General features: G+C 43.7%; 4 protein-coding genes and 1 long non-coding RNA gene across 12 annotated transcripts; 2 read left to right on the forward strand and 3 right to left on the reverse strand.

Moving 5' to 3' along the window:
• On the forward strand, window positions 1-1,098 carry LOC121053878 (expansin-B10-like). The gene has a single exon (XM_040522238.1). The coding sequence runs from the start codon at window positions 26-28 to the stop codon at window positions 827-829; it is 804 nt and encodes a 267-aa protein (XP_040378172.1). The 5' UTR covers window positions 1-25; the 3' UTR covers window positions 830-1,098.
• A 7,812-nt stretch (window positions 1,099-8,910) lies between these two features.
• Window positions 8,911-10,008, forward strand: LOC102701617 (expansin-B10-like). Its single transcript, XM_006649170.3, has one exon. The coding sequence runs from the start codon at window positions 8,936-8,938 to the stop codon at window positions 9,737-9,739; it is 804 nt and encodes a 267-aa protein (XP_006649233.2). The 5' UTR covers window positions 8,911-8,935; the 3' UTR covers window positions 9,740-10,008.
• Window positions 10,009-12,746: 2,738 nt separating this feature from the next.
• Window positions 12,747-13,784, reverse strand: LOC102701896 (expansin-B10). The gene has a single exon (XM_006649171.3). The coding sequence runs from the start codon at window positions 13,742-13,744 to the stop codon at window positions 12,941-12,943; it is 804 nt and encodes a 267-aa protein (XP_006649234.1). The 5' UTR covers window positions 13,745-13,784; the 3' UTR covers window positions 12,747-12,940.
• Window positions 13,785-15,105: 1,321 nt separating this feature from the next.
• Window positions 15,106-19,321, reverse strand: LOC102702170 (SKP1-like protein 21). Of its 4 annotated transcripts, none has more exons than XM_006649173.2 (10): window positions 19,204-19,321; window positions 17,996-18,277; window positions 17,629-17,853; window positions 17,107-17,298; window positions 16,926-17,036; window positions 16,728-16,803; window positions 16,366-16,466; window positions 16,141-16,295; window positions 15,700-15,821; window positions 15,106-15,525 (listed from the first exon to the last, which is right to left on the reverse strand). In XM_006649173.2, exons 2-10 carry the CDS (start codon window positions 18,029-18,031, stop codon window positions 15,509-15,511), a joined length of 1,035 nt encoding a protein of 344 aa, XP_006649236.1. In that variant the 5' UTR covers window positions 18,032-18,277; window positions 19,204-19,321; the 3' UTR covers window positions 15,106-15,508. The 4 variants fall into 4 exon arrangements, with proteins under 4 accessions (XP_006649236.1, XP_015691213.1, XP_006649235.1 ...); XM_015835727.2 differs by lacking the exon at window positions 19,204-19,321 and adding an exon at window positions 18,876-19,167; XM_006649172.3 differs by lacking the exon at window positions 19,204-19,321 and adding an exon at window positions 18,754-19,167.
• Window positions 19,322-19,543: 222 nt separating this feature from the next.
• On the reverse strand, window positions 19,544-23,150 carry LOC102702638. Of its 5 annotated transcripts, XR_001549797.2 has the most exons (10): window positions 23,032-23,150; window positions 22,713-22,874; window positions 22,223-22,365; window positions 22,069-22,142; window positions 21,743-21,985; window positions 21,009-21,476; window positions 20,844-20,924; window positions 20,720-20,783; window positions 20,115-20,156; window positions 19,544-20,002 (listed from the first exon to the last, which is right to left on the reverse strand). It is a non-coding gene; the product is annotated as an uncharacterized LOC102702638 (long non-coding RNA). The 5 variants fall into 5 exon arrangements; XR_001549796.2 differs by having other exon boundaries at window positions 20,720-20,924; window positions 21,338-21,476; XR_001549793.2 differs by having other exon boundaries at window positions 20,720-20,924.
• Between the last annotated feature and the right edge of the window lie 23 nt (window positions 23,151-23,173).

Genomic DNA, 23,173 nt, shown 5'->3' on the forward strand with positions numbered 1-23,173 from the left:
TCATCGATCTCACCAATATACAACAATGGCCTCTTCCTCCCTCCTGCTCGCTTGTGTCGTCGCGGCGGCAATGGTCTCCGCCGTGTCGTGCCACCCGCCCAAGGTGCCACCTGGCCCAAACATCACGGCGACCTACGGTGACAAGTGGCTAGAAGCCAGGGGCACCTGGTACGGCAAGGCCACGGGTGCCGGCCCCGACGACAATGGCGGCGCCTGCGGCTACAAGGACGTTGACAAGGCGCCCTACCTCGGCATGAACTCCTGCGGCAACGACCCCATCTTCAAGGACGGGAGGGGCTGTGGATCCTGCTACGAGGTCAAGTGCTCCAAGCCAGAGGCTTGCTCCGACAAGCCTGTCATCGTCCACATCACCGACATGAACACCGAGCCCATCGCCGCCTACCATTTCGACCTCTCCGGCCATGCATTTGGTGCCATGGCTAAGGAAGGCAAAGAGGAGGAGCTCCGCAAGGCCGGCATCATCGATATGCAGTTCCGCCGCGTCCGGTGCAAGTACCCCGCCGACACAAAGATCACCTTCCATGTCGAGAAGGGCTCCAACCCCAACTACTTCGCGCTGCTCGTCAAGTACGTCGCCGGTGATGGTGACGTCGTGGGGGTGGACCTGAAGGAGAAGGGCTCTGAGGAGTATAAGCCGCTAAAGGAGTCGTGGGGTGCTATCTGGAGGCTAGACACCCCAAAGCCGATAAAGGGCCCCTTCACCATCCGCGTGACCACCGAGTCTGGGGAAAAGCTCGTCGCCGAGGATGTCATCCCCGACGACTGGAAGGCCAACTCCGTCTACAAGTCTAACCTCCAGGCCAAGTAATTAAGCATGTCGGCATGCATATATGGATCGAGAGTCAAATTAACACGTGCACCATCGATCATCTGAGCCGAGCCAACATCTGGAGAAACGCTAATTACATTTTTGTATCCAATAATCAATCAATAATTTGCTGAGCTAGGATCGCAGAGTACATGCCACCAATATATATAATGGTGTCTGCTCGCTCTCCCAGCTTGCTGGACCTATGAAGATTGGGTCTTTTGTTTTCCCCTTGAATTTAATTGATAATAATCATATTTTCTGCTAAATTCATCGTGTCTTTGCAATTTGCATGCGACTACGATAAGAAGTTACTAAATTATTGTATTTGTCTTCATCTTCAAGAGAGCGCTAATACTTAGCTCCTCAGATGTTTGCATTGGGTCCATCTAAAAAAATTGGGCCAAAGAATTACCACCTGCTCCAAAGAAGGCTAAAACTAAATTATACTATCCCCGTTTTATATTATAAGACTTTCTAACATACCCTACATTCATCAATTAATGAATGTATATAATTTATATATATGTCTAGATTCATTAGCATCTATATGAATCTCGGAAAGACTAGAAAGTCTTACATTGTGAAAAGGAGGGAGTACTATATTTGTATCAACACTAAAATTTGGTAAGATTATTTAATGGATTTGGATAAGGAAATAGCACAATTAGCCAATGAAAGTCTTAGCAAGAAGAGTCTGAGTTCAATAAGAAATCATGAAGACCATGAGATGTCACATGTCATTTTCATTGTATCTATTAATTAGACAGGGTTTCGTAATTTTTCTTTAGAAAGTTTTGTCTCGTGTCCGATCAGGACTTGTATGTTTTCTTTTGTCTTTAGGAAACATGTAACATGTTCGATACGGACTAAGTCTAGTGTCTAATTAGGAGTTGTATGTTTTATCCAATAATCAATCAATAATTTGCTGAGCTAGGATCGCAGAGTACATGCCACCAATATATATAATGGTGTCTGCTCGCTCTCCCAGCTTGCTGGACCTATGAAGATTGGGTCTTTTGTTTTCCCCTTGAATTTAATTGATCATAATCATATTTTCTGCTAAATTCATCGTGTCTTTGCAATTTGCATGCGACTACGATAAGAAGTTACTAAATTATTGTATTTGTCTTCATCTTCAAGAGAGCGCTAATACTTAGCTCCTCAGATGTTTGCATTGGGTCCATCTAAAAAAATTGGGCCAAAGAATTACCACCTGCTCCAAAGAAGGCTAAAACTAAATTATACTATCCCCGTTTTATATTATAAGACTTTCTAACATACCCTACATTCATCAATTGATGAATGTATATAATTTATATATATGTCTAGATTCATTAGCATCCATATGAATCTCGGAAAGACTAGAAAGTCTTACATTGTGAAAAGGAGGGAGTACTATATTTGTATCAACACTAAAATTTGGTAAGATTATTTAATGGATTTGGATAAGGAAATAGCACAATTAGCCAATGAAAGTCTTAGCAAGAAGAGTCTGAGTTCAATAAGAAATCATGAAGACCATGAGATGTCACATGTCATTTTCATTGTATCTATTAATTAGACAGGGTTTCGTAATTTTTCTTTAGAAAGTTTTGTCTCGTGTCCGATCAGGACTTGTATGTTTTCTTTTGTCTTTAGGAAACATGTAACATGTTCGATACGGACTAAGTCTAGTGTCTAATTAGGAGTTGTATGTTTTCTTTTATCTGTAGGAAACATGTGTCGTGTCCGATATGGATTAAGTCTAGTGTTTGAACAGCAGTTGTATCTTTCGTTTTGTCTTAAAACATGTGTCGTGTCCAATATGGACTAGTATTTACTCGTGAGTACAAATATATACACCTAGGGTCCCTGTAAAAGAGGACACGAATCAATACAATTGTTCTTGGTGCATCGCCACCCTCTTCTCCAAAGCTTTTTTTTAATCACTTAGAGAACATGGCACCTAGCCTGGGGCTACATTGGCTTCGATATCCGACGAAAGGGTAAGTCCTATGTTCCGCATGCTTTGCTAATTGTATCGACTACATTAGTTCTGTTCAACAATGCAGTGCTTTGATCTCTTGGATTGCTCTGGTTCGATTGGTATATTTTACCAGATATTTCAATTCTCTTTAATAGCATTGTATTTAGAGATGGATCGGTTGGGTCGGAAATGTCTCGGTTAGGCCTAATCTTCTGTCTTAGCCAATATATCTCTACAATCACAATGATTTTTTAGATAGATTGTTACATCCAGCACATTAGGTAGAATTATTGGCTCATTGAGATCAGATTATCATATACAATCCCGTGCTACATCAGTTAGGTCAGACCTACTAGATTGTTGTTAATAATCTAAAACTTTTAAGACAATAGGTCCATGTTAATATTTCATCGGAGGGTTAGCTGATCTTATCTAATGTGTTAAATTTCTCTTTGATAGTTATAATGTATTTGTTAAATTAATTGCATGACCCCTTTCATCGGCGTCATATCGGCTAGCTTAAATCAATAGGACAATTATCAACATCATGCAACATTTGTTAGGTTTGACCTATAAGGTTGTGGTTGTAAGTTAGATTTATTTAAGTCAGTAGGCACCAATCATCGTTTCATCGGGATTTTTGCGGTTTAGTTATGTAAGTGTTACATAAGATTAAAAGGGTTATATACAAATTGGTTTTTGGCTAGTGTAGCAAATGTTTCATTGTTTATCTAACTATTCGAGTCTATTTGTATCAGACTTTCATCCGATCCAAATCTCTGTATCAGACTTTCATCCGATCCAAATCTCCAATGGTCGACTGATCAACCTATTGGCTAATAGCTGCCACATCGTCATCTTGTATGTCGTAGGATCAAACTGGGTGGCACGCACAACTCATCACGATCTAGGACCTACGTTGGAGCTAAGTAGATCTCCCAAGCCTTCACATGTATCTAGTGTACCAGATCAACATATTTGGTGTCAACACTTGGTCCTGCATATGTTTGCCCCGGATTTGAGATACAAGATAACTAATATTGGACATGCGTAAATATTGAAAATAGATTTGAGGACCTGTTGGATGAATGTTTTTTGGCATAATTCCCAAAACTTAATTTTTGGGGATAAATTTTTGACACCTATTCGAGATGCTCTATTCGCGTTAGTATATGGTTTGTGTATGTTTTTTACAAAGCATAATAGGAGAGGCCTCTCTCTAGGTTTTTTATTAATATAATATTTAAATAGAACAAAAAGGAAAAATATAAATTCAAATTCAAGATCCAGTATGTGAATCACTATAAATTTCTCTCTCGTTTAAGATAAATAACAGAAAAATGACATATCCCTTAAAAAGGTTTCTCCAAGAGGTAAACGACACTGGCTTATGGTTATTAGGTCATTTCTGACATTGCAAATGTTCCAAGTAACTAGCGATGACTTTTTTATGAAGCAGCCTCCATGATGTTGTGGCATAATTTGTTTCCATGAACATTATATCGAAACCGCAAGTTGTGTTCCAAGAGACTCTAGCAATAGCCCAACAGATGACCGTAAAAGGGCACTCAAAAATTAGGTGCAACATAATATCCACAGCATTTTGATTGCACTGTTCACATGCTAAACCATAATCTGGCGGGGCACATTTTTTGGATGCAACATATACCGAGTATTCAGCCTTTTACCTCGGGCATACATTCACTTTTTCATAGCCATTTAAATTATCTTCGGGGTTGCAAGACCACATGTGTCATTGTAACAGATATGAGATACCGTGGATGTGAAAAGAAAGCACATACTATTAGTGTTATGGATATAGAATACCATATATACCCGCACTACACCCAACAAGAGCACCACATACCTAATTCTATATGGGAGAGGAAAGAAATTGTACTTGGATAAGTATACGAGCGAGGAAAGAAATTGTACATGGATAAATAAACATAGTTAGTTCGATCCAAGGATGGTTCTACCTACTTGGTTGTTTACCCCTAACGACTCCTCAGAGTCCTACTCAGTTCGTATCAAGATTGTTTGTATAGTATCTATACTTGTCTCTCTAGTTTTACTTAGGCAAAGGGGCAACTGTGGATATAAATTCGTGACCCTCAGAAAGTAGAGAACAAACAAATCCAAGCCAGCATACATGTCACGCCCAGAAATTTACACCAAATTTCTGAACAATAGCATGTATTAAATCTCGGTCCAGGCATCAGCCCGAGTACACACTATGACAAATTAATACACAGTTCCACGTCTTAAAAACAAATAAAAACAATTATCTATCGAAATGCAGCGGAAAAAGAAAACAAACTAAACCATCTAATCTTCAGCTTCAGCTGGCGATGACGGCTCCACACCACAGGCATTCTCGACGGCGGACTGAACCTCACTTCAACCTTCGGAACAACCTTCTGACTCTGGCTCTGGCACTTGCTCTGGTGGGGGAAAATTAAGCAAGGCTGAGTACAAACCACCGTACTCAACAAGTAACACCCAAGAGAGGGAGAATAATGAATGCAATAGGGTAACAAGGATAGGCTAAGGTTAAATTGCACAAAGCTGCAGTAATTTAGCAAAAAAGTAGATAAAAATAGACTGAAATAAAAGTAAAGTAACATTTAAAATAAACATCCACTGTCCAACGTTACACCACGTTGCAACAGGCCCGAACCGCTGTCGAACGTTACACCACGTTGCAACAGGGTCAACCCTTTGTCCAACTTTAAACCACGTTGCGACAGACCCAAACCACTGCCAACGTTACACCATATTGCGCAGGGTCAAACCAGTTCCAAGATTAATAAAATTATTAAGGAGGTTTAACTAATCCCAGTGAGTCTGTCAGTTCGCCCAATAACCACGGGCACGGCTATTCGAATAGTTTTACTCTGTAGAGGTGTACAACTTTATCCACAAGACATGGCTCCCAAGCATGTTACCATGCCCCAACGTATCACCACGATACCTCAGTACGGAAACCATGATAAGACCTTTCACCTAACCCTCCCTAGACAATCGCACCACACTTCAGGTTTCACCCTCTCCTTTACACCAAGTCGGGCAGTCCCCTCTTGTGCCTTGGTAGATCCGGAAGCAGCAGAGGCTTTCGTTACACCACGATTGCCCGTCCATACTCCATCACGCCTACCCTTGCCTCGGTACGTCGAATAGGGACAAGCTAGATTACGAGTCTCACCGTTGCCCATTCTGGCTTGTGGCTAGTACGTGTAAGACCTTCAGGGTTTCCTGAGAACCGGTCCTTAGTTGCCATGGGCACGACTCTCAAAACCATGCACCCACAGCCCACCATAAGCAATATTTTAGTTGTATTAATCCTCAACGGGATATTAATAATGATTACAACCATTAAAGGTCTATTATAGTGTAACAGTAATTAAATAATAATTGATGAGCTAGTTGAACTAAGCATGGCTAAGCATTGCCTAACCCTAAGTCTAGTCAAATTAACCATGGGATGACAATAATAATAAATGGGGATCAACTGGTATAAAGGTAAATGCCCAATAGATAAATAAAGTAAATACATTTGAATACAATGCATGTTTGAATGTCAAGCGAGAAATTTTATAAACATAGGTTCAATATGATCAAAGAAGGGTGCCACTTGCCTTGCTTAGACCCACGAGGAACTTCGGCGACGACTTCGAGAACAAACGGCGCTACGACGGGGTCAAAACCTACGACAAACAAGGCAAAGCAAACAAAACAGGCTATAAAACTACTGAAACAGAGAAAGAAACTATTTTTAATGGATTCTTGGCATTTTTCTGGATTTAATGAAACTTGAATGGACCTAAACGGAGACTAGATGAATTACTTATGAATTTTAGAAGTTTTCTGGGTTTTTAAACTAAACAGAAAAGTCCTAAATCAATTATTGTGCAATTAATGGGGCTGCTGACGTCAGCGAGGAGAGAGGAGGCTGACGGCTGACAGGTGGGGACCACCTGTCGGTGAGGGAGAGGGGGAGGGAGAGACTGACACGCGGGCCCGGGGAGGAGAGAGAGAAAGGGAGGCGCGGGGCGACTGACGAGTGGGGCCCGCTCGTTAGCGAGAGGGGAACAGAGAGGGAAGCGGGGAACGGCTCGGGCGGACGGCAGCAGCCGGCGGCGGGAGCTACGGGCGGCGCGGCGGCGGCGGCGCACGGCGACGGCGACGACGGCGCGACGGCGACGACCGGCGTCCGGTGACAGCGCGTGGCGCGGGACCTAGCGCGGCGCACGGCGACGACGGCGGGCGGGCGCGGGAAGCGACCACGCACGAGCGCGGTGGCGGCAGCTAGACGACGGCGTCGCGAAGGCGACGACGACCGCAGTGGGCGGCGGGGAGGACGAGCTCCGCACGCGTCCGGCGACGGCGTGCGGCTCGGCGGCGGTCGGCCAGGAAGGGAGAGAGAGAGGGGAGGAGGATGGAGACGCTCACCGGCGGCGGCGAGAGCGCGGACGGGTCGGCGAGATCGAGGCGAAGGTGGCGACGCGGGTAGGAGCGGGGGATCGGCGACGACCGGCGTCCGGTGACAGCGCGCGGCGCGGGACCTAGCGCGGCGCACGGCGACGACGGCACGGCGGCACGGCGACGGCGGGCGGGCGCGGGAAGCGACCACGCACGAGCGCGGTGGCGGCGGCTAGACGACGGCGTCGCGAAGGCGACGACGACCGCAGTGGGCGGCGGGGAGGACGAGCTCCGCACGCGTGCGGCGACGGCGTGCGGCTCGGCGGCGGTCGGCCGGGAAGGGAGAGAGAGAGGGGAGGAGGAATGAGACGCTCACCGGCGGCGGCGAGAGCGTGGACGGGTCGGCGAGATCGAGGCGAAGGTGGCGACGCGGGTAGGAGCGGGGGATCGGCAACGGCGGCGGAGATCGACGAGCGACGGCGAGGCGATGAGGCGCTGCAGCGACCGGGCGGAGAGGGAACACGCGGCGCTGGGGATGTCCACCGGCGACGACGGGGGCGACAATCCGACGGCGACGGCGGCGCGAAGGTGGTGACGCAGCTGGACGACGACGACCGGCGGCTGGCGGCGAGATTGAACGGTGGCGGCGAACGGCGACAGTGCGGCGGCGACGCGAGCGAAGACGGAAAGTGGGCGACGGCGCGCGGCGGCTCGGGATTTAAAGGGCGGCGGCACCGGCTAGGGCGGGCGGAGGATGGAGACCGAGTCGGGCACGACGCGGTCTCGGCGGCGGCAGTTGCGGCGGCGGCGGTTGCAGCGGCGGCGCGGAGGCGGGCGCTGGCGGGGGAACGGTCACTGACAGGTGGGCCCTACCTATCAGTGGCGCGAGGGAGGAGGTAGGCGGCGCGGACTCGCGGGCGCGGGCGACGCGGCGAGCTGGGCCGAGCGGCGGCCCAGGCGGGGGCGCGCGGGGCAAGGGAGCGGCCGGTCGGCTGGGCCGGCCGAGGGGGAGTGGTGGTGGGCCGGCCCGGGAAGCTTTTTTTAAGGCCTAGCCCAAAACCCAACTCACCCTGATGTTTGAACATGTCTATTTCATTGTAATTCTCCTAACCATAAGAAGCATGTGCAAAAGATGGACGTGCAACAACTAGAAACAAAGTGATGCGGGCGACAACGGGAGGAGGGAAGGCGTGGAGGTGGCTAGGGACGGGGAGAAAAGGTATGGCAGCAGATGACGGGCTAACCATGCGTGGGAACATGGAAGATTGCTCTTTCATTATTGACTGATGATGTCTATGGGCGTAAATGCAAATTCACCTTATTTTTTTTGTTCAAAATAAATTGGAAAACTGAAAATAGGTAACAGATTTGAAACCTCTGAATGTCATATAACAAATTTTATTCTAGGGCCAGAGGGCACGAAAAAGCATGTAGAAAGCCTAGACAACAATTCTATTTTAGATTGAGGCCAGCCCAACACCTGTATGAGGAAGAATTAAAATAGAAGAGGAGTGTTTCCAAAAGTGGCAGCTAGCCTGACAAAACTGGCGCTCCCTCACTCACCATGCATTGTTCCATTCCATGCATCCCCGATCGCCGCCCTTTCAACCACACGCGACCAAACCGGCACTCCGTCCATCCTCCTCTCGCCACCGTCCATAAATACCACCCACCATGGCCTCGACCTCACTCATCGATCTCACCAATATACAACAATGGCCTCTTCCTCCCTCCTGCTCGCTTGTGTCGTCGCGGCGGCAATGGTCTCCGCCGTGTCGTGCCACCCGCCCAAGGTGCCACCTGGCCCAAACATCACGGCGACCTACGGTGACAGGTGGCTAGAAGCCAGGGGCACCTGGTACGGCAAGGCCACGGGTGCCGGCCCCGACGACAATGGCGGCGCCTGCGGCTACAAGGACGTTGACAAGGCGCCCTACCTCGGCATGAACTCCTGCGGCAACGACCCCATCTTCAAGGACGGGAGGGGCTGTGGATCCTGCTACGAGGTCAAGTGCTCCAAGCCAGAGGCTTGCTCCGACAAGCCTGTCATCGTCCACATCACCGACATGAACACCGAGCCCATCGCCGCCTACCATTTCGACCTCTCCGGCCATGCATTTGGTGCCATGGCTAAGGAAGGCAAAGAGGAGGAGCTCCGCAAGGCCGGCATCATCGATATGCAGTTCCGCCGCGTCCGGTGCAAGTACCCCGCCGACACAAAGATCACCTTCCATGTCGAGAAGGGCTCCAACCCCAACTACTTCGCGCTGCTCGTCAAGTACGTCGCCGGTGATGGTGACGTCGTGGGGGTGGACCTGAAGGAGAAGGGCTCTGAGGAGTATAAGCCGCTAAAGGAGTCGTGGGGTGCTATCTGGAGGCTAGACACCCCAAAGCCGATAAAGGGCCCCTTCACCATCCGCGTGACCACCGAGTCTGGGGAAAAGCTCGTCGCCGAGGATGTCATCCCCGACGACTGGAAGGCCAACTCCGTCTACAAGTCTAACCTCCAGGCCAAGTAATTAAGCATGTCGGCATGCATATATGGATCGAGAGTCAAATTAACACGTGCACCATCGATCATCTGAGCCGAGCCAACATCTGGAGAAACGCTAATTACATTTTTGTATCCAATAATCAATCAATAATTTGCTGAGCTAGGATCGCAGAGTACATGCCACCAATATATATAATGGTGTCTGCTCGCTCTCCCAGCTTGCTGGACCTATGAAGATTGGGTCTTTTGTTTTCCCCTTGAATTTAATTGATCATAATCATATTTTCTGCTAAATTCATCGTGTCTTTGCAATTTGCATGCGACTACGATAAGAAGTTACTAAATTATTGTATTTGTCTTCATCTTCAAGAGAGCGCTAATACTTAGCTCCTCAGATGTTTGCATTGGGTCCATCTAAAAAAATTGGGCCAAAGAATTACCACCTGCTCCAAAGAAGGCTAAAACTAAATTATACTATCCCCGTTTTATATTATAAGACTTTCTAACATACCCTACATTCATCAATTAATGAATGTATATAATTTATATATATGTCTAGATTCATTAGCATCTATATGAATCTCGGAAAGACTAGAAAGTCTTACATTGTGAAAAGGAGGGAGTACTATATTTGTATCAACACTAAAATTTGGTAAGATTATTTAATGGATTTGGATAAGGAAATAGCACAATTAGCCAATGAAAGTCTTAGCAAGAAGAGTCTGAGTTCAATAAGAAATCATGAAGACCATGAGATGTCACATGTCATTTTCATTGTATCTATTAATTAGACAGGGTTTCGTAATTTTTCTTTAGAAAGTTTTGTCTCGTGTCCGATCAGGACTTGTATGTTTTCTTTTGTCTTTAGGAAACATGTAACATGTTCGATACGGACTAAGTCTAGTGTCTAATTAGGAGTTGTATGTTTTATCCAATAATCAATCAATAATTTGCTGAGCTAGGATCGCAGAGTACATGCCACCAATATATATAATGGTGTCTGCTCGCTCTCCCAGCTTGCTGGACCTATGAAGATTGGGTCTTTTGTTTTCCCCTTGAATTTAATTGATCATAATCATATTTTCTGCTAAATTCATCGTGTCTTTGCAATTTGCATGCGACTACGATAAGAAGTTACTAAATTATTGTATTTGTCTTCATCTTCAAGAGAGCGCTAATACTTAGCTCCTCAGATGTTTGCATTGGGTCCATCTAAAAAAATTGGGCCAAAGAATTACCACCTGCTCCAAAGAAGGCTAAAACTAAATTATACTATCCCCGTTTTATATTATAAGACTTTCTAACATACCCTACATTCATCAATTGATGAATGTATATAATTTATATATATGTCTAGATTCATTAGCATCTATATGAATCTCGGAAAGACTAGAAAGTCTTACATTGTGAAAAGGAGGGAGTACTATATTTGTATCAACACTAAAATTTGGTAAGATTATTTAATGGATTTGGATAAGGAAATAGCACAATTAGCCAATGAAAGTCTTAGCAAGAAGAGTCTGAGTTCAATAAGAAATCATGAAGACCATGAGATGTCACATGTCATTTTCATTGTATCTATTAATTAGACAGGGTTTCGTAATTTTTCTTTAGAAAGTTTTGTCTCGTGTCCGATCAGGACTTGTATGTTTTCTTTTGTCTTTAGGAAACATGTAACATGTTCGATACGGACTAAGTCTAGTGTCTAATTAGGAGTTGTATGTTTTATCCAATAATCAATCAATAATTTGCTGAGCTAGGATCGCAGAGTACATGCCACCAATATATATAATGGTGTCTGCTCGCTCTCCCAGCTAGCTGGACCTTTGAAGATCGGGCCTTTTGTTTTTGCCCAGAATTTAATTGATCATAATCATATTTTTGCTAAATTCACTGTGTCTTTGCAATTTGCATGCCACTGCGAGAAGAAGTAAGCTAGATGGAGGCCAACCAGAGGATGACGGTTTTAAAAAGTTTTGGCCAAACCAAGTTTCATATGCAAAAGCGTAAATCAAAACGGATTTACAATCAAGACAAATATCTCGTACACGAATGAAACAAAAATTTCATCAAGTATATATGATACAAAATAGCGAATGGACTCTCCGTTGGAGCGAATTTTCTAGGATTCTAACGGCTTTGTGTTTTCAGTGAGAGACGACGTGCCTGTCGACAACGAGGCGCCCGTGGCGACTTCGGGGTTTCTCTAGATTTGCCGGCCAGTCTTCGGAGGTGCTCATAGGGGAGTTTGTGTGCGTGCGTTCTTAAGGAAGAGTGTGCGTGCGCTGTGAGCATCTGCGTTGTACTGTGTTCTCATCAAAAAAATATTTTGTATCCATAAAAGAGATCAAAATGAGAACAAAATTAAATGATTCTAGTATATTCCTCTCGTTGTTTTCATTTTCATATTTAAATAAGACTAGTCAACGAGAAGCCCATATAGAGCTACTATTAATCACCAAAACAAAATTAATTATACTTGAACTTACGCCTATGTACACAATGACACATGAGGTCTACTCTCGGCCTATGCCCTAGGTGTGTTTTGAACAGATCAAAAATGAAGACTTAGAATATTTGTATTAATAATCTTGTCAAGGGACCAAGATCTGATTACGTTATTTGTTCGGCTTAAAGTTCGTCGTATGCCAAATTATTCGCAAAATCGTAGCAATGATAAATAATATTGTGTGGTATGTTAACTCAGTACTAAAACATTAATTTATGGTCTTCATTGCATTTGTTCTTTGTTCGGTTGTCCTTCTTACTATATTTATAAATAAATATAGCCTTTTTTCTATCCTCGAGGAGGTAGTATGAAGTATCACTGTTTTCTATGTAAAATTTTCTAGTATCTAAGGTAAAAAAGATACCAAATTTTATATAGAAAACAGTGGTATCTCCTGGTACTTCTCAAGGATGATAAAATTGTTCTTATAAATAAAGTAGTTTTTTTTTGAACGTACAGATACTTCACTGATAGTATAAGGTAGAGAGAAGAGATGGAGATTGAATTTCACATGGACAATCCCTTGAAACTGAAAGTGCCAAATATTATTATATCGAAATTTTCTGATCGAGAGAGTTCAAGTCTCTATCGTGGGGTCATTGGAGAGTACTCCACAAACCTAGCTAGCTCTAAACATTATTTATTGTATGTTTAAAAAATGCATAAGAATATATATGCAGCCAGCTGGACGTAGGACGGATTTGATTTGTTGAATGGTTAGTCGACCTGGAGTTGAGACTTGTAGAGGGCATCAGGCTTCCAGTCGTTAGGGATGACATCGTCGGCGACGAGCTTTTCATCACCCTCGGTGATGAGACGGATTGAGAAGGGTCCCTTGAGCGGCTTGGGGGTGTCCATCCTCCAGATAGCACCCCACGACTCCTTAAGCGGCTTCCACTCCTCAGAGCCCTTCTCCTTCAGGTCCACCCCGAAAATGTCACCGTCGCCACCAACATACTTGACGAGCAGCGCGAAATAGTTGGGGTTGGAGCCCTTCTCGATGTGGAAGGTGATCTTGGTGTCATCGGGGTACTTGCATCGGACGCGGCGAAACTGCATGTCGATGATGCCAGCCTTGCGGAGCTCCTCCTCCTTGCCTTCCTTAGCCATGGCGCCGAAGGCATGGCCGGAGAGGTCAAAGTGGTAGGCGGCGATGGGCTCGGTGTTCATGTCGGTGATGTGGACAATGACGGGCTTGTCGGAGCAGGCCTCGGGCTTGGAGCACTTGACCTCAAAGCAGGAGCCGCAGCCCTTGCCGTCCTTGAAGATGGGGTCATTGCCGCAGGAGTTCATGCCGAGGAAGGGCGCCTTGTCGACGTCCTTGTAGCCGCAGGCGCCCCCGTTGTCGTCGGGGCCGGCACCCGTGGCCTTGCCGTACCAGGTGCCTCTCGCTTCCAGCCACTTCTCGCCGTAGCTCGCCGTGATGTTTGGGCCAGGCGGCACCTTGGGCGGGTGGCACGACACGACGGACACCATCGCCGCCACGACGACACAGGCGAGCAGGAGGGAGGAGGAGGCCATATTGCTGCTGATGGGTGATTGATGTCGTGGCTCGGCGGCATGGTGCATGGGTGGTATTTATCGGCGGCGGAGGGACACGACGCAGGGATTGCGGTGACCGCATGCATGTCCGGCCGGCTAGCATGGGGAAGAAGACATCTTCTTTCTTATTATATCAGTGGTTGAGACGCCCTCCGTTGCAAAATCCTACTATGTTAGTAAATCAGTACTATACTACGTACTAACTAACAATAGCATGCACGTTAAGTGTGCTGTGTGCTTGCCAGTATCACGTACTCTCTCGGATTAGTTTCAAAATATAAGTATTTATAGGATTTGAATTTATAGTAAATTATAATTATTTCTGAGAGTACTGCTTCCATCCATCACTTCTTATTTAAAAATTTTCTTATTTTATCCCGTGTACCCTTTCAACCTCACACATTCGCCGTTTATTAAGAGGGGCGTTGTAATATTTTTTGTCAACCTTAATCTTTACTAAACAACTTTAAAATTTTGGCACAGCGAATGTATATTGAAATGATCCATGACTCTATATCAAATTCTAATAATTATATTGAAAAATTGATCTCCAAGAAGCTACTCATATGACTTATCATGCTAACTGAATGGCTAAATTTGTCTCACTAAGTTGGATGACTAACCATAGGTTCTAAGGAAATTTGTACATATTTAATAGAGTACATATGGAGAGTGGACATGGATAGTCTGTTAGAGATGTTAAGAGTTTATAAAATTTGGATAGTCTTAACCAGTTAAAATTTGAAGAGAGGATGGAGTTTGGTAGAGTGTACATCAATTTAAAAAGAGTACTTTTTTCATTCAAAGGGCTAAATTGATATTTAGAGAGGTAAATGGAGATCGGTGATGCTCTTAACAGGCAGAAGTCCATGTTCAACTCCTTTTTTTTAACATGAGTACGCTCGCCTGAGACCTTGGATTTGTGGGTGGCGACCAAATTTTATATTTGATTTGTGTTGCTTCTAGAACAATTAGTGATAATTTTATGTTATTAATTATATTACTCTTATTAAATTACCTACAGTATATGGCTATATCATTCACATGAGACTCTAATAGTGTATACCGTCAGGCAACAGGTTGAGCATTGATTTGCCCTACCCCGTACTCAACCCGGCCTATTGGCATACCTCCTCTTGGAGTAATTTACAGGTAGCTCATGACCACTGCATCGGAAGGAAACGCTACCTGCAAGAAGGCAGCACTCACCGGTCACCGGAGCAAATGGCCCTATGGATTGCCGTATAAAAAAAGAACAGTTAGTTGATCAGCTGCAGATTGAAACATTACGATGGTCCCAAAGAACCAAACGGCAACTCGATATTTAGGCACGCATGCAGTTGATCAACGGAATTTCTTTCACAACAGCTCATATCATCATCGGTTACACAGTTGCAACTATCATCAACACACTCGCTCTATTCAGGAAAATTGGCAACACAGCAGAAAAAACCGAGTCAACAGACCTCCAACGCTCCAATGAAATAACACGACTGAAAACTTCCCTGTTTCTTGATCTAAACCTCGCTATACCTCATCGTCCCAACTAGAGGGGCCCCTGCACCGAAAATGGCCAAGGCTAACAAATCTACATCGTCTGCAAGCTGGGAGCCGAGTTATCAAGCCTTTTCGGCGAGCAGTTACTCCAGTAACAGGTGGCCAGTTCGGTCTCTAGCTCTCTTTGAAGCTGTATGTGCACAAATTTCCTGTGCTTCTGCCTGTTGATCTTGGCTCTTGACATTCTCACCTGTGATTGAACCCTGCACATATGCAGATCAAATTAAACGATGGTGCATGATAAATGCAAATGTCTGAACCAACCATTGTTATCTCTTTAATGCTTGCATAGAGAAAACCATATATTCTTTGGCATTTAGCCTAGCCACCTAGAGAATACAAATCACCATCAAGAAAATTTCCAATGCAGAAATTACCAGAAAATCTTTGCAGAGAACCATTGCCACCAATCATATGTGACTCGATCCTTCTTTCTTGGCCTAGATGCATTCTTTCAGGCCAAACAGAATTCAACCTCCTTGCGAAGTCCTCCACTTCTCTGCATGTTAAAAGTAAAGCTTGTCAGGCATGTCAGTAGTAAATAATGTAGATTGCACTCAGGAACTTTCTTGAACAGACTTAGGAGTAATGAACTTGAACAGAGGAAACTGCAACTATAAGTAGAAATTGAGTTAATGACCAATGTTACAACTGAATTATATCATGCTGTTTTCAGCTGTGAATTTTAAACCAACACACTTATAATGCAGCACAAATGACTAAGAATGTTTTCTAGGGTTTTGATACTTGGAAAGAAGAAAAGAAGGATGCAGAAAAAAGAAAACAAAAACTGCACAAAGAAAATCTCATGTCCTCACCTGTCAAGTTCTTCCTGCATTGCAGGATCAAGTCCATCATCAAGATCAGCATCCTCAAAGGGGTACTCAACATCATCTTGCACGTTTGAGCTTTGGCAAGGTGTTCTAGAAATATTACCACTACCCACAAATGAAACTCCACGAGCAGCTTCCTCCTAAAAGCAATACATAAGAACTTGGACTGTTCACATAATTACACAACAAAAAACAGTGAGGAAACCTAACCTTGTTTACAGGTTCGGGATTAGCTTTCGGGGGATTCTTAGCATGGTCCTTCCTTCTCTTGTTCTTTTTCTTACTCTTAGAAGCTTTCCCACCTCCAGAACCTATCAAATGTATAAACCTTTACTAACTTTTTTTCTATAATACATACTCTTGGAGCAAGCTCATTTGTTACATGTTTCAGTCTTGGCTAAATATTGTATCTGATTAGTGAACATTTAAAATAAAGCAGCTTTGACCCAGGACGACAAGTTTGTAGTTTTCTGATTGCCTAGCTTTATGCAGCAGAACAGTATAATCATTGGTTGATTGAGACAAGGGAAACAACGAAGTTATATAGTCAATATAACTCACTGTAGTTATACCTCCATCCCCATTTATAAAACATAGTATTTCATCAAGTGACCGCTCATCTTTTTGCTCTTCTTGTACTTGAACATCCTGAAACAAAATCATCATGAGATTGTAAAATGCTACATTCAAATTTCAAAATCATTTCACATGATCTACAGACCTAATATCTGAAAGATGATAATACAACAAGCTGAATCAATCATAATCACCTTTAGTTTCTGGCGCTCCTGTAGTTCTTTCCGCTTCTTTGCATATAATCGATTCAACAAACGAATCCTAGGGTCATCATTTATATTTTTCAGGGGTTCCAATTTCTCTTCCTGGACGAATGCAAGTTCATAGTAAGAATCATAAACGCTGATAACAATTAAGCACCCATGAGATTTGTACCTCTGTTAAGTCATCTGGCAAATGGAAAATATCACGAATTTCCTCAGGTGTCTTTCCTTCAATTATTCGAGCAAGTGCTCGACTGGTAAGGTCAACCAATGGCTTTAATTGGAGACTATCAGCTGCAGATGTCAGCTCACACAGTCTTTCTGTATCTATTCTGACAAATTTTTCATCGAATGATTTTCGCTCCTACACAACAAATCTGACCATAATAAGATAACTGGGCAATATAAATTCATCAAATGATAAATGTCTGCTTATAATATTAAGTAAAGGCCTACTCGCTTACAAGAATTAATATCCTATACAGAAGGTTTCCTTTAGCACATAAGCTAAATCATGCCTACGATAAAATAAAACTATTACAGGAAGCAGTTTTGCAATACTATTACTTGTGAAAAAACTAATTGCAGAATAACACGGCTGTTACAGGAAGCAACATGAACGCCTGAAAGAAGCAGAAGAGAGAAAGCAGTAAAAAGGGAGTTGCCACAGAACAAAACTTGAATCACAGAATACCTTGTTTGAGCGCCCTGGGACTTGATGAAACCGACAATAATCAAGAATCAAACTCAAACTTGCGGGGTTAACTCTCTCTGGGAGAGCAATTGCATGATTTTTTGACGATCCTGTTCCATTTTTTACTATTTCTCGACATATCATAGGGCAAAACATGGCAACCTCTTCCTCCACTTGTTGTATGGAACCATCAAAGCACTGAAGCCAAATATAACTCTTCAGCGCCTGTGAATTCACAACAAGATTAAATATTAGGGACAAATGAATAGCTGATAAGACTGGAGGATAATTACCCTCCCCCCCCCCCCCCCCCAAAAAAAAAAAAAGGAAAAAGTAGTTATGATTCAGAAATGGACAGGGGTCATACCTCTGGCTTTATTACTGCCAATTCACTTTCTGACATTATTGCCAATGCCAGGGGAATAACAAAGTCACAAATACAATACACCAGAAAATTTACAAGAAACTCCTTTCGGGGTATAACACCAACTAGTACTCCAATGGGCAGAAACTATCCCAGCAAACCTTTATCCTGTACAACAAATCAGAGTGCCCTGTTTTTGGTCTTCAATTGGAGAGCGACCTTATTTCTCTTTTGATTCAACAATGATCTTGTTTATAACTAATGGAATGAATGAACTTGTTTGACCTACAGTACAGAAAGAGAAATGCAAGATGATGTATAAGTTTTAGCATTTAGAAAACGATAGAATATCCCGCTTAAAATAGAGAAATAATGGTGTTCTACTTAAGGTAGTAGCAATTAAATGACATGGCCAAATGGAGCGAAGTTCATTATCACCCATTATAATGTACTGATAAGTTGCTAGGGTAATACTGTTACCCAGACCCAATTGTTACATATTCATGCTGGGTTCCATATGGCAGTATGCAAAACATAACTAATTCATATTTGAGGTCCACAGGTTGAGTTCATTCAAAGAACTAATCCTCTTTTCATCATAAATGCAGAGAAGTGAAGGCACTAGTCTATACACCTAAGTGTGGCAAAAAATGGTCCCAAACATGCATGGGCAATCCAGTTCAAAAAAACAGACATCCAGCAACCAAATACGGTGATCTCAGAATTAAGTAATGAAATGGATACTAGGTGATCAAACATACAACAATTTGCATCCGACATCATGTTCCCCTGTCTAATCGGCCGGAATTGGTCTGCGAGGAGGCCCCATTTGGCCCTGTAAACCAAACAGCTAAGAAACAAAGAAGGCCGCGGCTTGAGGTACCTATTCACATCCAGCCTCGGCAAGAAACACAAGAAACTTATCTATCCAGTTCCAGCCCCGCCAAGAAACACAAGGAACTAGGTACGAAACACGGGAATCACAGCCCAGAGCAGCGAAATGGGGTTAAACCCTAAACGAGGATTGGCGCCGCGGAGGCAAACGGCAGGCGTATCGCGGAAGCCACCAATCCAAGAACCCCCAGTCGAAGGAGACGGCGCCGGCCGTCGCCCCGGCCAAAACCCTAGCCCCGGACGCCCCACCCGACGCACGAACGCAGAGGAGGAAGGTGAGGGATTGGCCGTGGCGCAGGGGCGGGGCGGGGCGGCACCTCGTTCCGAAGAGAAGGGGAAGGGGCGGAGGGAAGAGACCGGAGAAGAAGGCGGTGGTGGCCGGCGGCGAGGAGAGGTGTGGTTTTTTGGTTGGTGAGGGTGCGCCGCAGCCTGCGGTTTGGGGGAAGGAAGAAATGGGGGCACCCACCCGGCCGGTGGAGTCCTTATCTATCCCGCTACCATTCTTGGGCTTGGGCCCTCCAGCCCACTGGGCCGTGGGCCTCCCTTCGTTTCCTTGTCCCTATTTCTGTTCCTTTTTGTTTTGTTATATTGGTAACAATAACAACAATAATACGGAGTAATAATAATTACCGCTCAAATCTCCAAACGCCTCCATGACGATGTCAACTGCGAATGATGCAGCTGCAATTGCCAATAATATACTGAATTTTCCAGTGATCTCAACTTACAACAAAAGATCACAATTCACAACCGTTGGGGAAAAAATAAAGCTAAGATTAAAACGAAAATTACATCGATCAAGCTCTGAAAGGCTTATTCTACTCATTCGTCGTACCGAGGGTGGCAAGTACAGATCAAAACCGTAGGTTAGTCCACAAGTCATCATCCATGGACCATGCCAGATGGATATGCAATAGCAGCTCAGCGCAAAATGTACAAGATTCTTCCAAAGCCAGTATAGATATCTACAACTCCGTCTTCACATTCTGAGCACTAGCACGGTACCCTTTCCGCGAGAACAAATCTAGGAAGAAATTCAACATCCTCTCTTACCACCGGCCTTTTCTTGAATAGGGCATCGAAGTCGTTCTTCAGGTGGGGTTCAACTATCTTTTCCTGTACATGTAGACTGCGTCGATGAGAGATTTCAACGGACAACGGTCGACGGAAATGCAGTTCGTTTCATGAATACAATGCCCCAACAGTAGCACTAGTTCATTTCATTTACCTTCAATTCCTCGAATGCGCAGAGATCGTTGTTCCTGCAACCCTGGGGGAAAAAAATTAGCCTCATTAGGGATTTGCCTAAATTAGCTCACAAACTCACTCTGGTATCATGCTTATACTAGTTAGGAGTGTATGCAGAAACTGTGCACACTTTTTTTAAAAGTGATTGTTAATGGAAATTATTATGTGATTCCATCAGCTTGTTTTGTGTTGTTATATAGATTGCTACATCAAAATGGACAGTTACATTTGCTGGATTGAAGTTACTAAAGCCTACTGGATGCAAAAGGACAGTACTAGATGTGAATTCTCCTTGAGCCATTTATTCTCACATTCTGCTCCCTGCCATTAACTGGCAAAATACTGAAGCAAAAATTTTGAGCAGACATGAGCTGGCTTGAAAGAGGAAAGTAGCACACAGGAGCATTTTGATAAAAATATGTATCATTAACTACAAGTCTTGTAATTTAGGTCATAATACAAGTCCAACAATTTTAGATTGAAAAAGGGGTATAATAATGTGGTGTACTGGCCAAGTGACCGTCCCCAGAAACTGGGAAAGAACAGATACCAAACAAACCACAAATTAGAAAGCTATAGTCTTACCGGCATTGAAACTGGAACTTCGTTGTGTAGAACCTGCACAAAGTATGAGTGGGCTCTTCTGATCCTGAAAGATCTTAGTGCCATCAGTTTATCCTGGGCGGGTACAAAGCTAACATATTATTACCAGCAAAAGGTGCTACAACAATGCGCTTCCAATGTCTTCTCTGTACGTCCAACAATTCCTCCTGTTGTATCTTCTCAAAATCTATGCATGAAAGAAAAGATATTTCAAGGCAGTTAGTTTGGAGAATAATCATGTGTGAATATCATTCTCAGTAAGTAAGGATACCTGATCCTTCAAGAAAAAGACCAAGAAGACATGAGAAAGGCACAACAGTTTCTGCACGTGCGAATCGGAGCCTTGCCTTCTTATACATACCATCAGGGTGGTTTTTACAATTTCAAGAATTGGAAATTTCAATTTGACAGTTTAGTAGTTTACACCTCAATGTTACTTGTAATATCTTCAGTAATGATTATCATAGAAGATCGCATGTTGTCGTTATACATTCAATAAAACTGCTGTAAAGAACTCATCATCTGATACTATACGAATGCCAAGACCAATGGCAAGATGAAGGCATAAACCATAGAAGGCAGACTTGGAGGCATCAGTACCTTCTTTAGGTATGATTGCTTCTTCCATTGCATGGATAACATCCTTGAGAAAAGGAAGTCCCATCCGATAGTTTATTGACTCACCATAACATTTTAGCACAAAGCTCTCCAGATCATCTGTCAACTCTAGAAAATAAACCTGACCAAATAAATTTGTTAGTCCTCAATAAAAGGAAGTCAAGGGCTCAAGGCCCACCAACATTTTCAAAACTTGCTTTGCAGTTACCAAAAAATATTGTGCATACTACACCCTCTTTTCCATATTATAAAATGTTTTGGCCCTAACTGGACTCAGATCAATGAACTTGTTTTGTATACGTGTCCATATTCATTAGCGTCCATAAAAATCTAGAAAGGGCCATAACATCTTATAATGTGAAACAAAGATAATACATAGCTACATACTTAATTGATTTTAGTTCCAGAAGCATTCATATCCAGTGTACATAATTTCCAGATGTCTATTTTTCTGCACATCTTGAGCTGATATCTTGCTGAATGGAGAACAGTGCATTGTTTTTATAATGGTACTGGCTGGTGGCAGCTGAAAGTTCCACACTCTTAAATTTATGTAGTAGCAAGACCACAATATCCATACAAGAATATAACACCACATCTTCACAACAGATACCAAGAATATTGAGTAGTCTGCAGTCATTGTATGATGTATCAAACTTGACTATCCAAAACTGAGCTCAATGAATATTAAACCCAAAAGCAACCTACATCACCTTTATTAAAAGATTCACAAAGGAACCAGATGCTTCCCGCAAGCTTGGCTATTTATATTCCGTAAAGATGCTTTCTGCAAATGGAACCATTAACTTACTGAATATCCATAGGTATCATTGTATCAAACTCTAGTGTCCTCAGGTAAGTTGTTACCTGCTTACAAAGGAACCTGAGCGAAGAAACATCGTGTGTTGTAAAATTGAGATGATAACAGTTCACTAATGCTGATGTGACATGTTCCAAAATTGGTTTCTTTTGATTTTTCAACATCAGGCTCCTTTTCTTTTTCTGTAGTCCTAAACAAGTAAACAGGGTACAATAATTATAATCCTTTATCAAAACAAACAAGTCAATAGTGATGCCACAGCTCTATGAACAAAGGAAAGTTATCTTCTACAGCATATCAAACTAATAGTAGCAGTTTACTAGCATTGACTGAATAGAGAGTAAAAATCACACACCAAAACAAGAACTCCAAATAGAATTGCCAAAAACACATGCCAATAGGCAGAAGCAAAAGTATGAATGCACCAAGCAAGAAACAGTACATGCAAAACCTGTCAAAATAACATGTACAGACTGATCACACGAATGCATATAGCAGTACTTGGTGAAACGTAAGGACGCCATTATAATCACGTACAACATTGCTTGTTCTTCTGAACAGGCCCTGCTCATTCAACATTTTGCTTGTCTTGCAAATATAAAATGCCAGCACCCAAAGAGAAGAGGATTAATAAGACTCATCCAAGTCAAGATAGACGGCACGGAGGCCACGCTATGGGATCCCCTCGCCACATCGTACCTGCAAAATCACAAGGGATTAAACCCTTCTCCATCCATCACCGCAAAACCCTAGCCCCGGTCTCACACTCTCAGTAGCAGGACGCAAGCACCACCACCATCCAAAAGCAACTAAAATCCCATCCACCCCAGCACCCCACCATAGGACAAATGCTCACATCAGCGATCGTAGCATGGAGCAGCATCTGGTAGTAACGGTGGAGAGGTGGCGGCGAACGCGCCGGTCTCGGCCGCCGCCGAGAGGAGCGCCGCGACGACGAGCCGACGACGACGACGACGAGGGGAAGAGCTGTGTGTTGG

This window comes from Oryza brachyantha, chromosome 3 (genome assembly GCF_000231095.2).
Source record: "Oryza brachyantha chromosome 3, ObraRS2, whole genome shotgun sequence".
Lineage (NCBI taxonomy): Eukaryota > Viridiplantae > Streptophyta > Magnoliopsida > Poales > Poaceae > Oryza > Oryza brachyantha.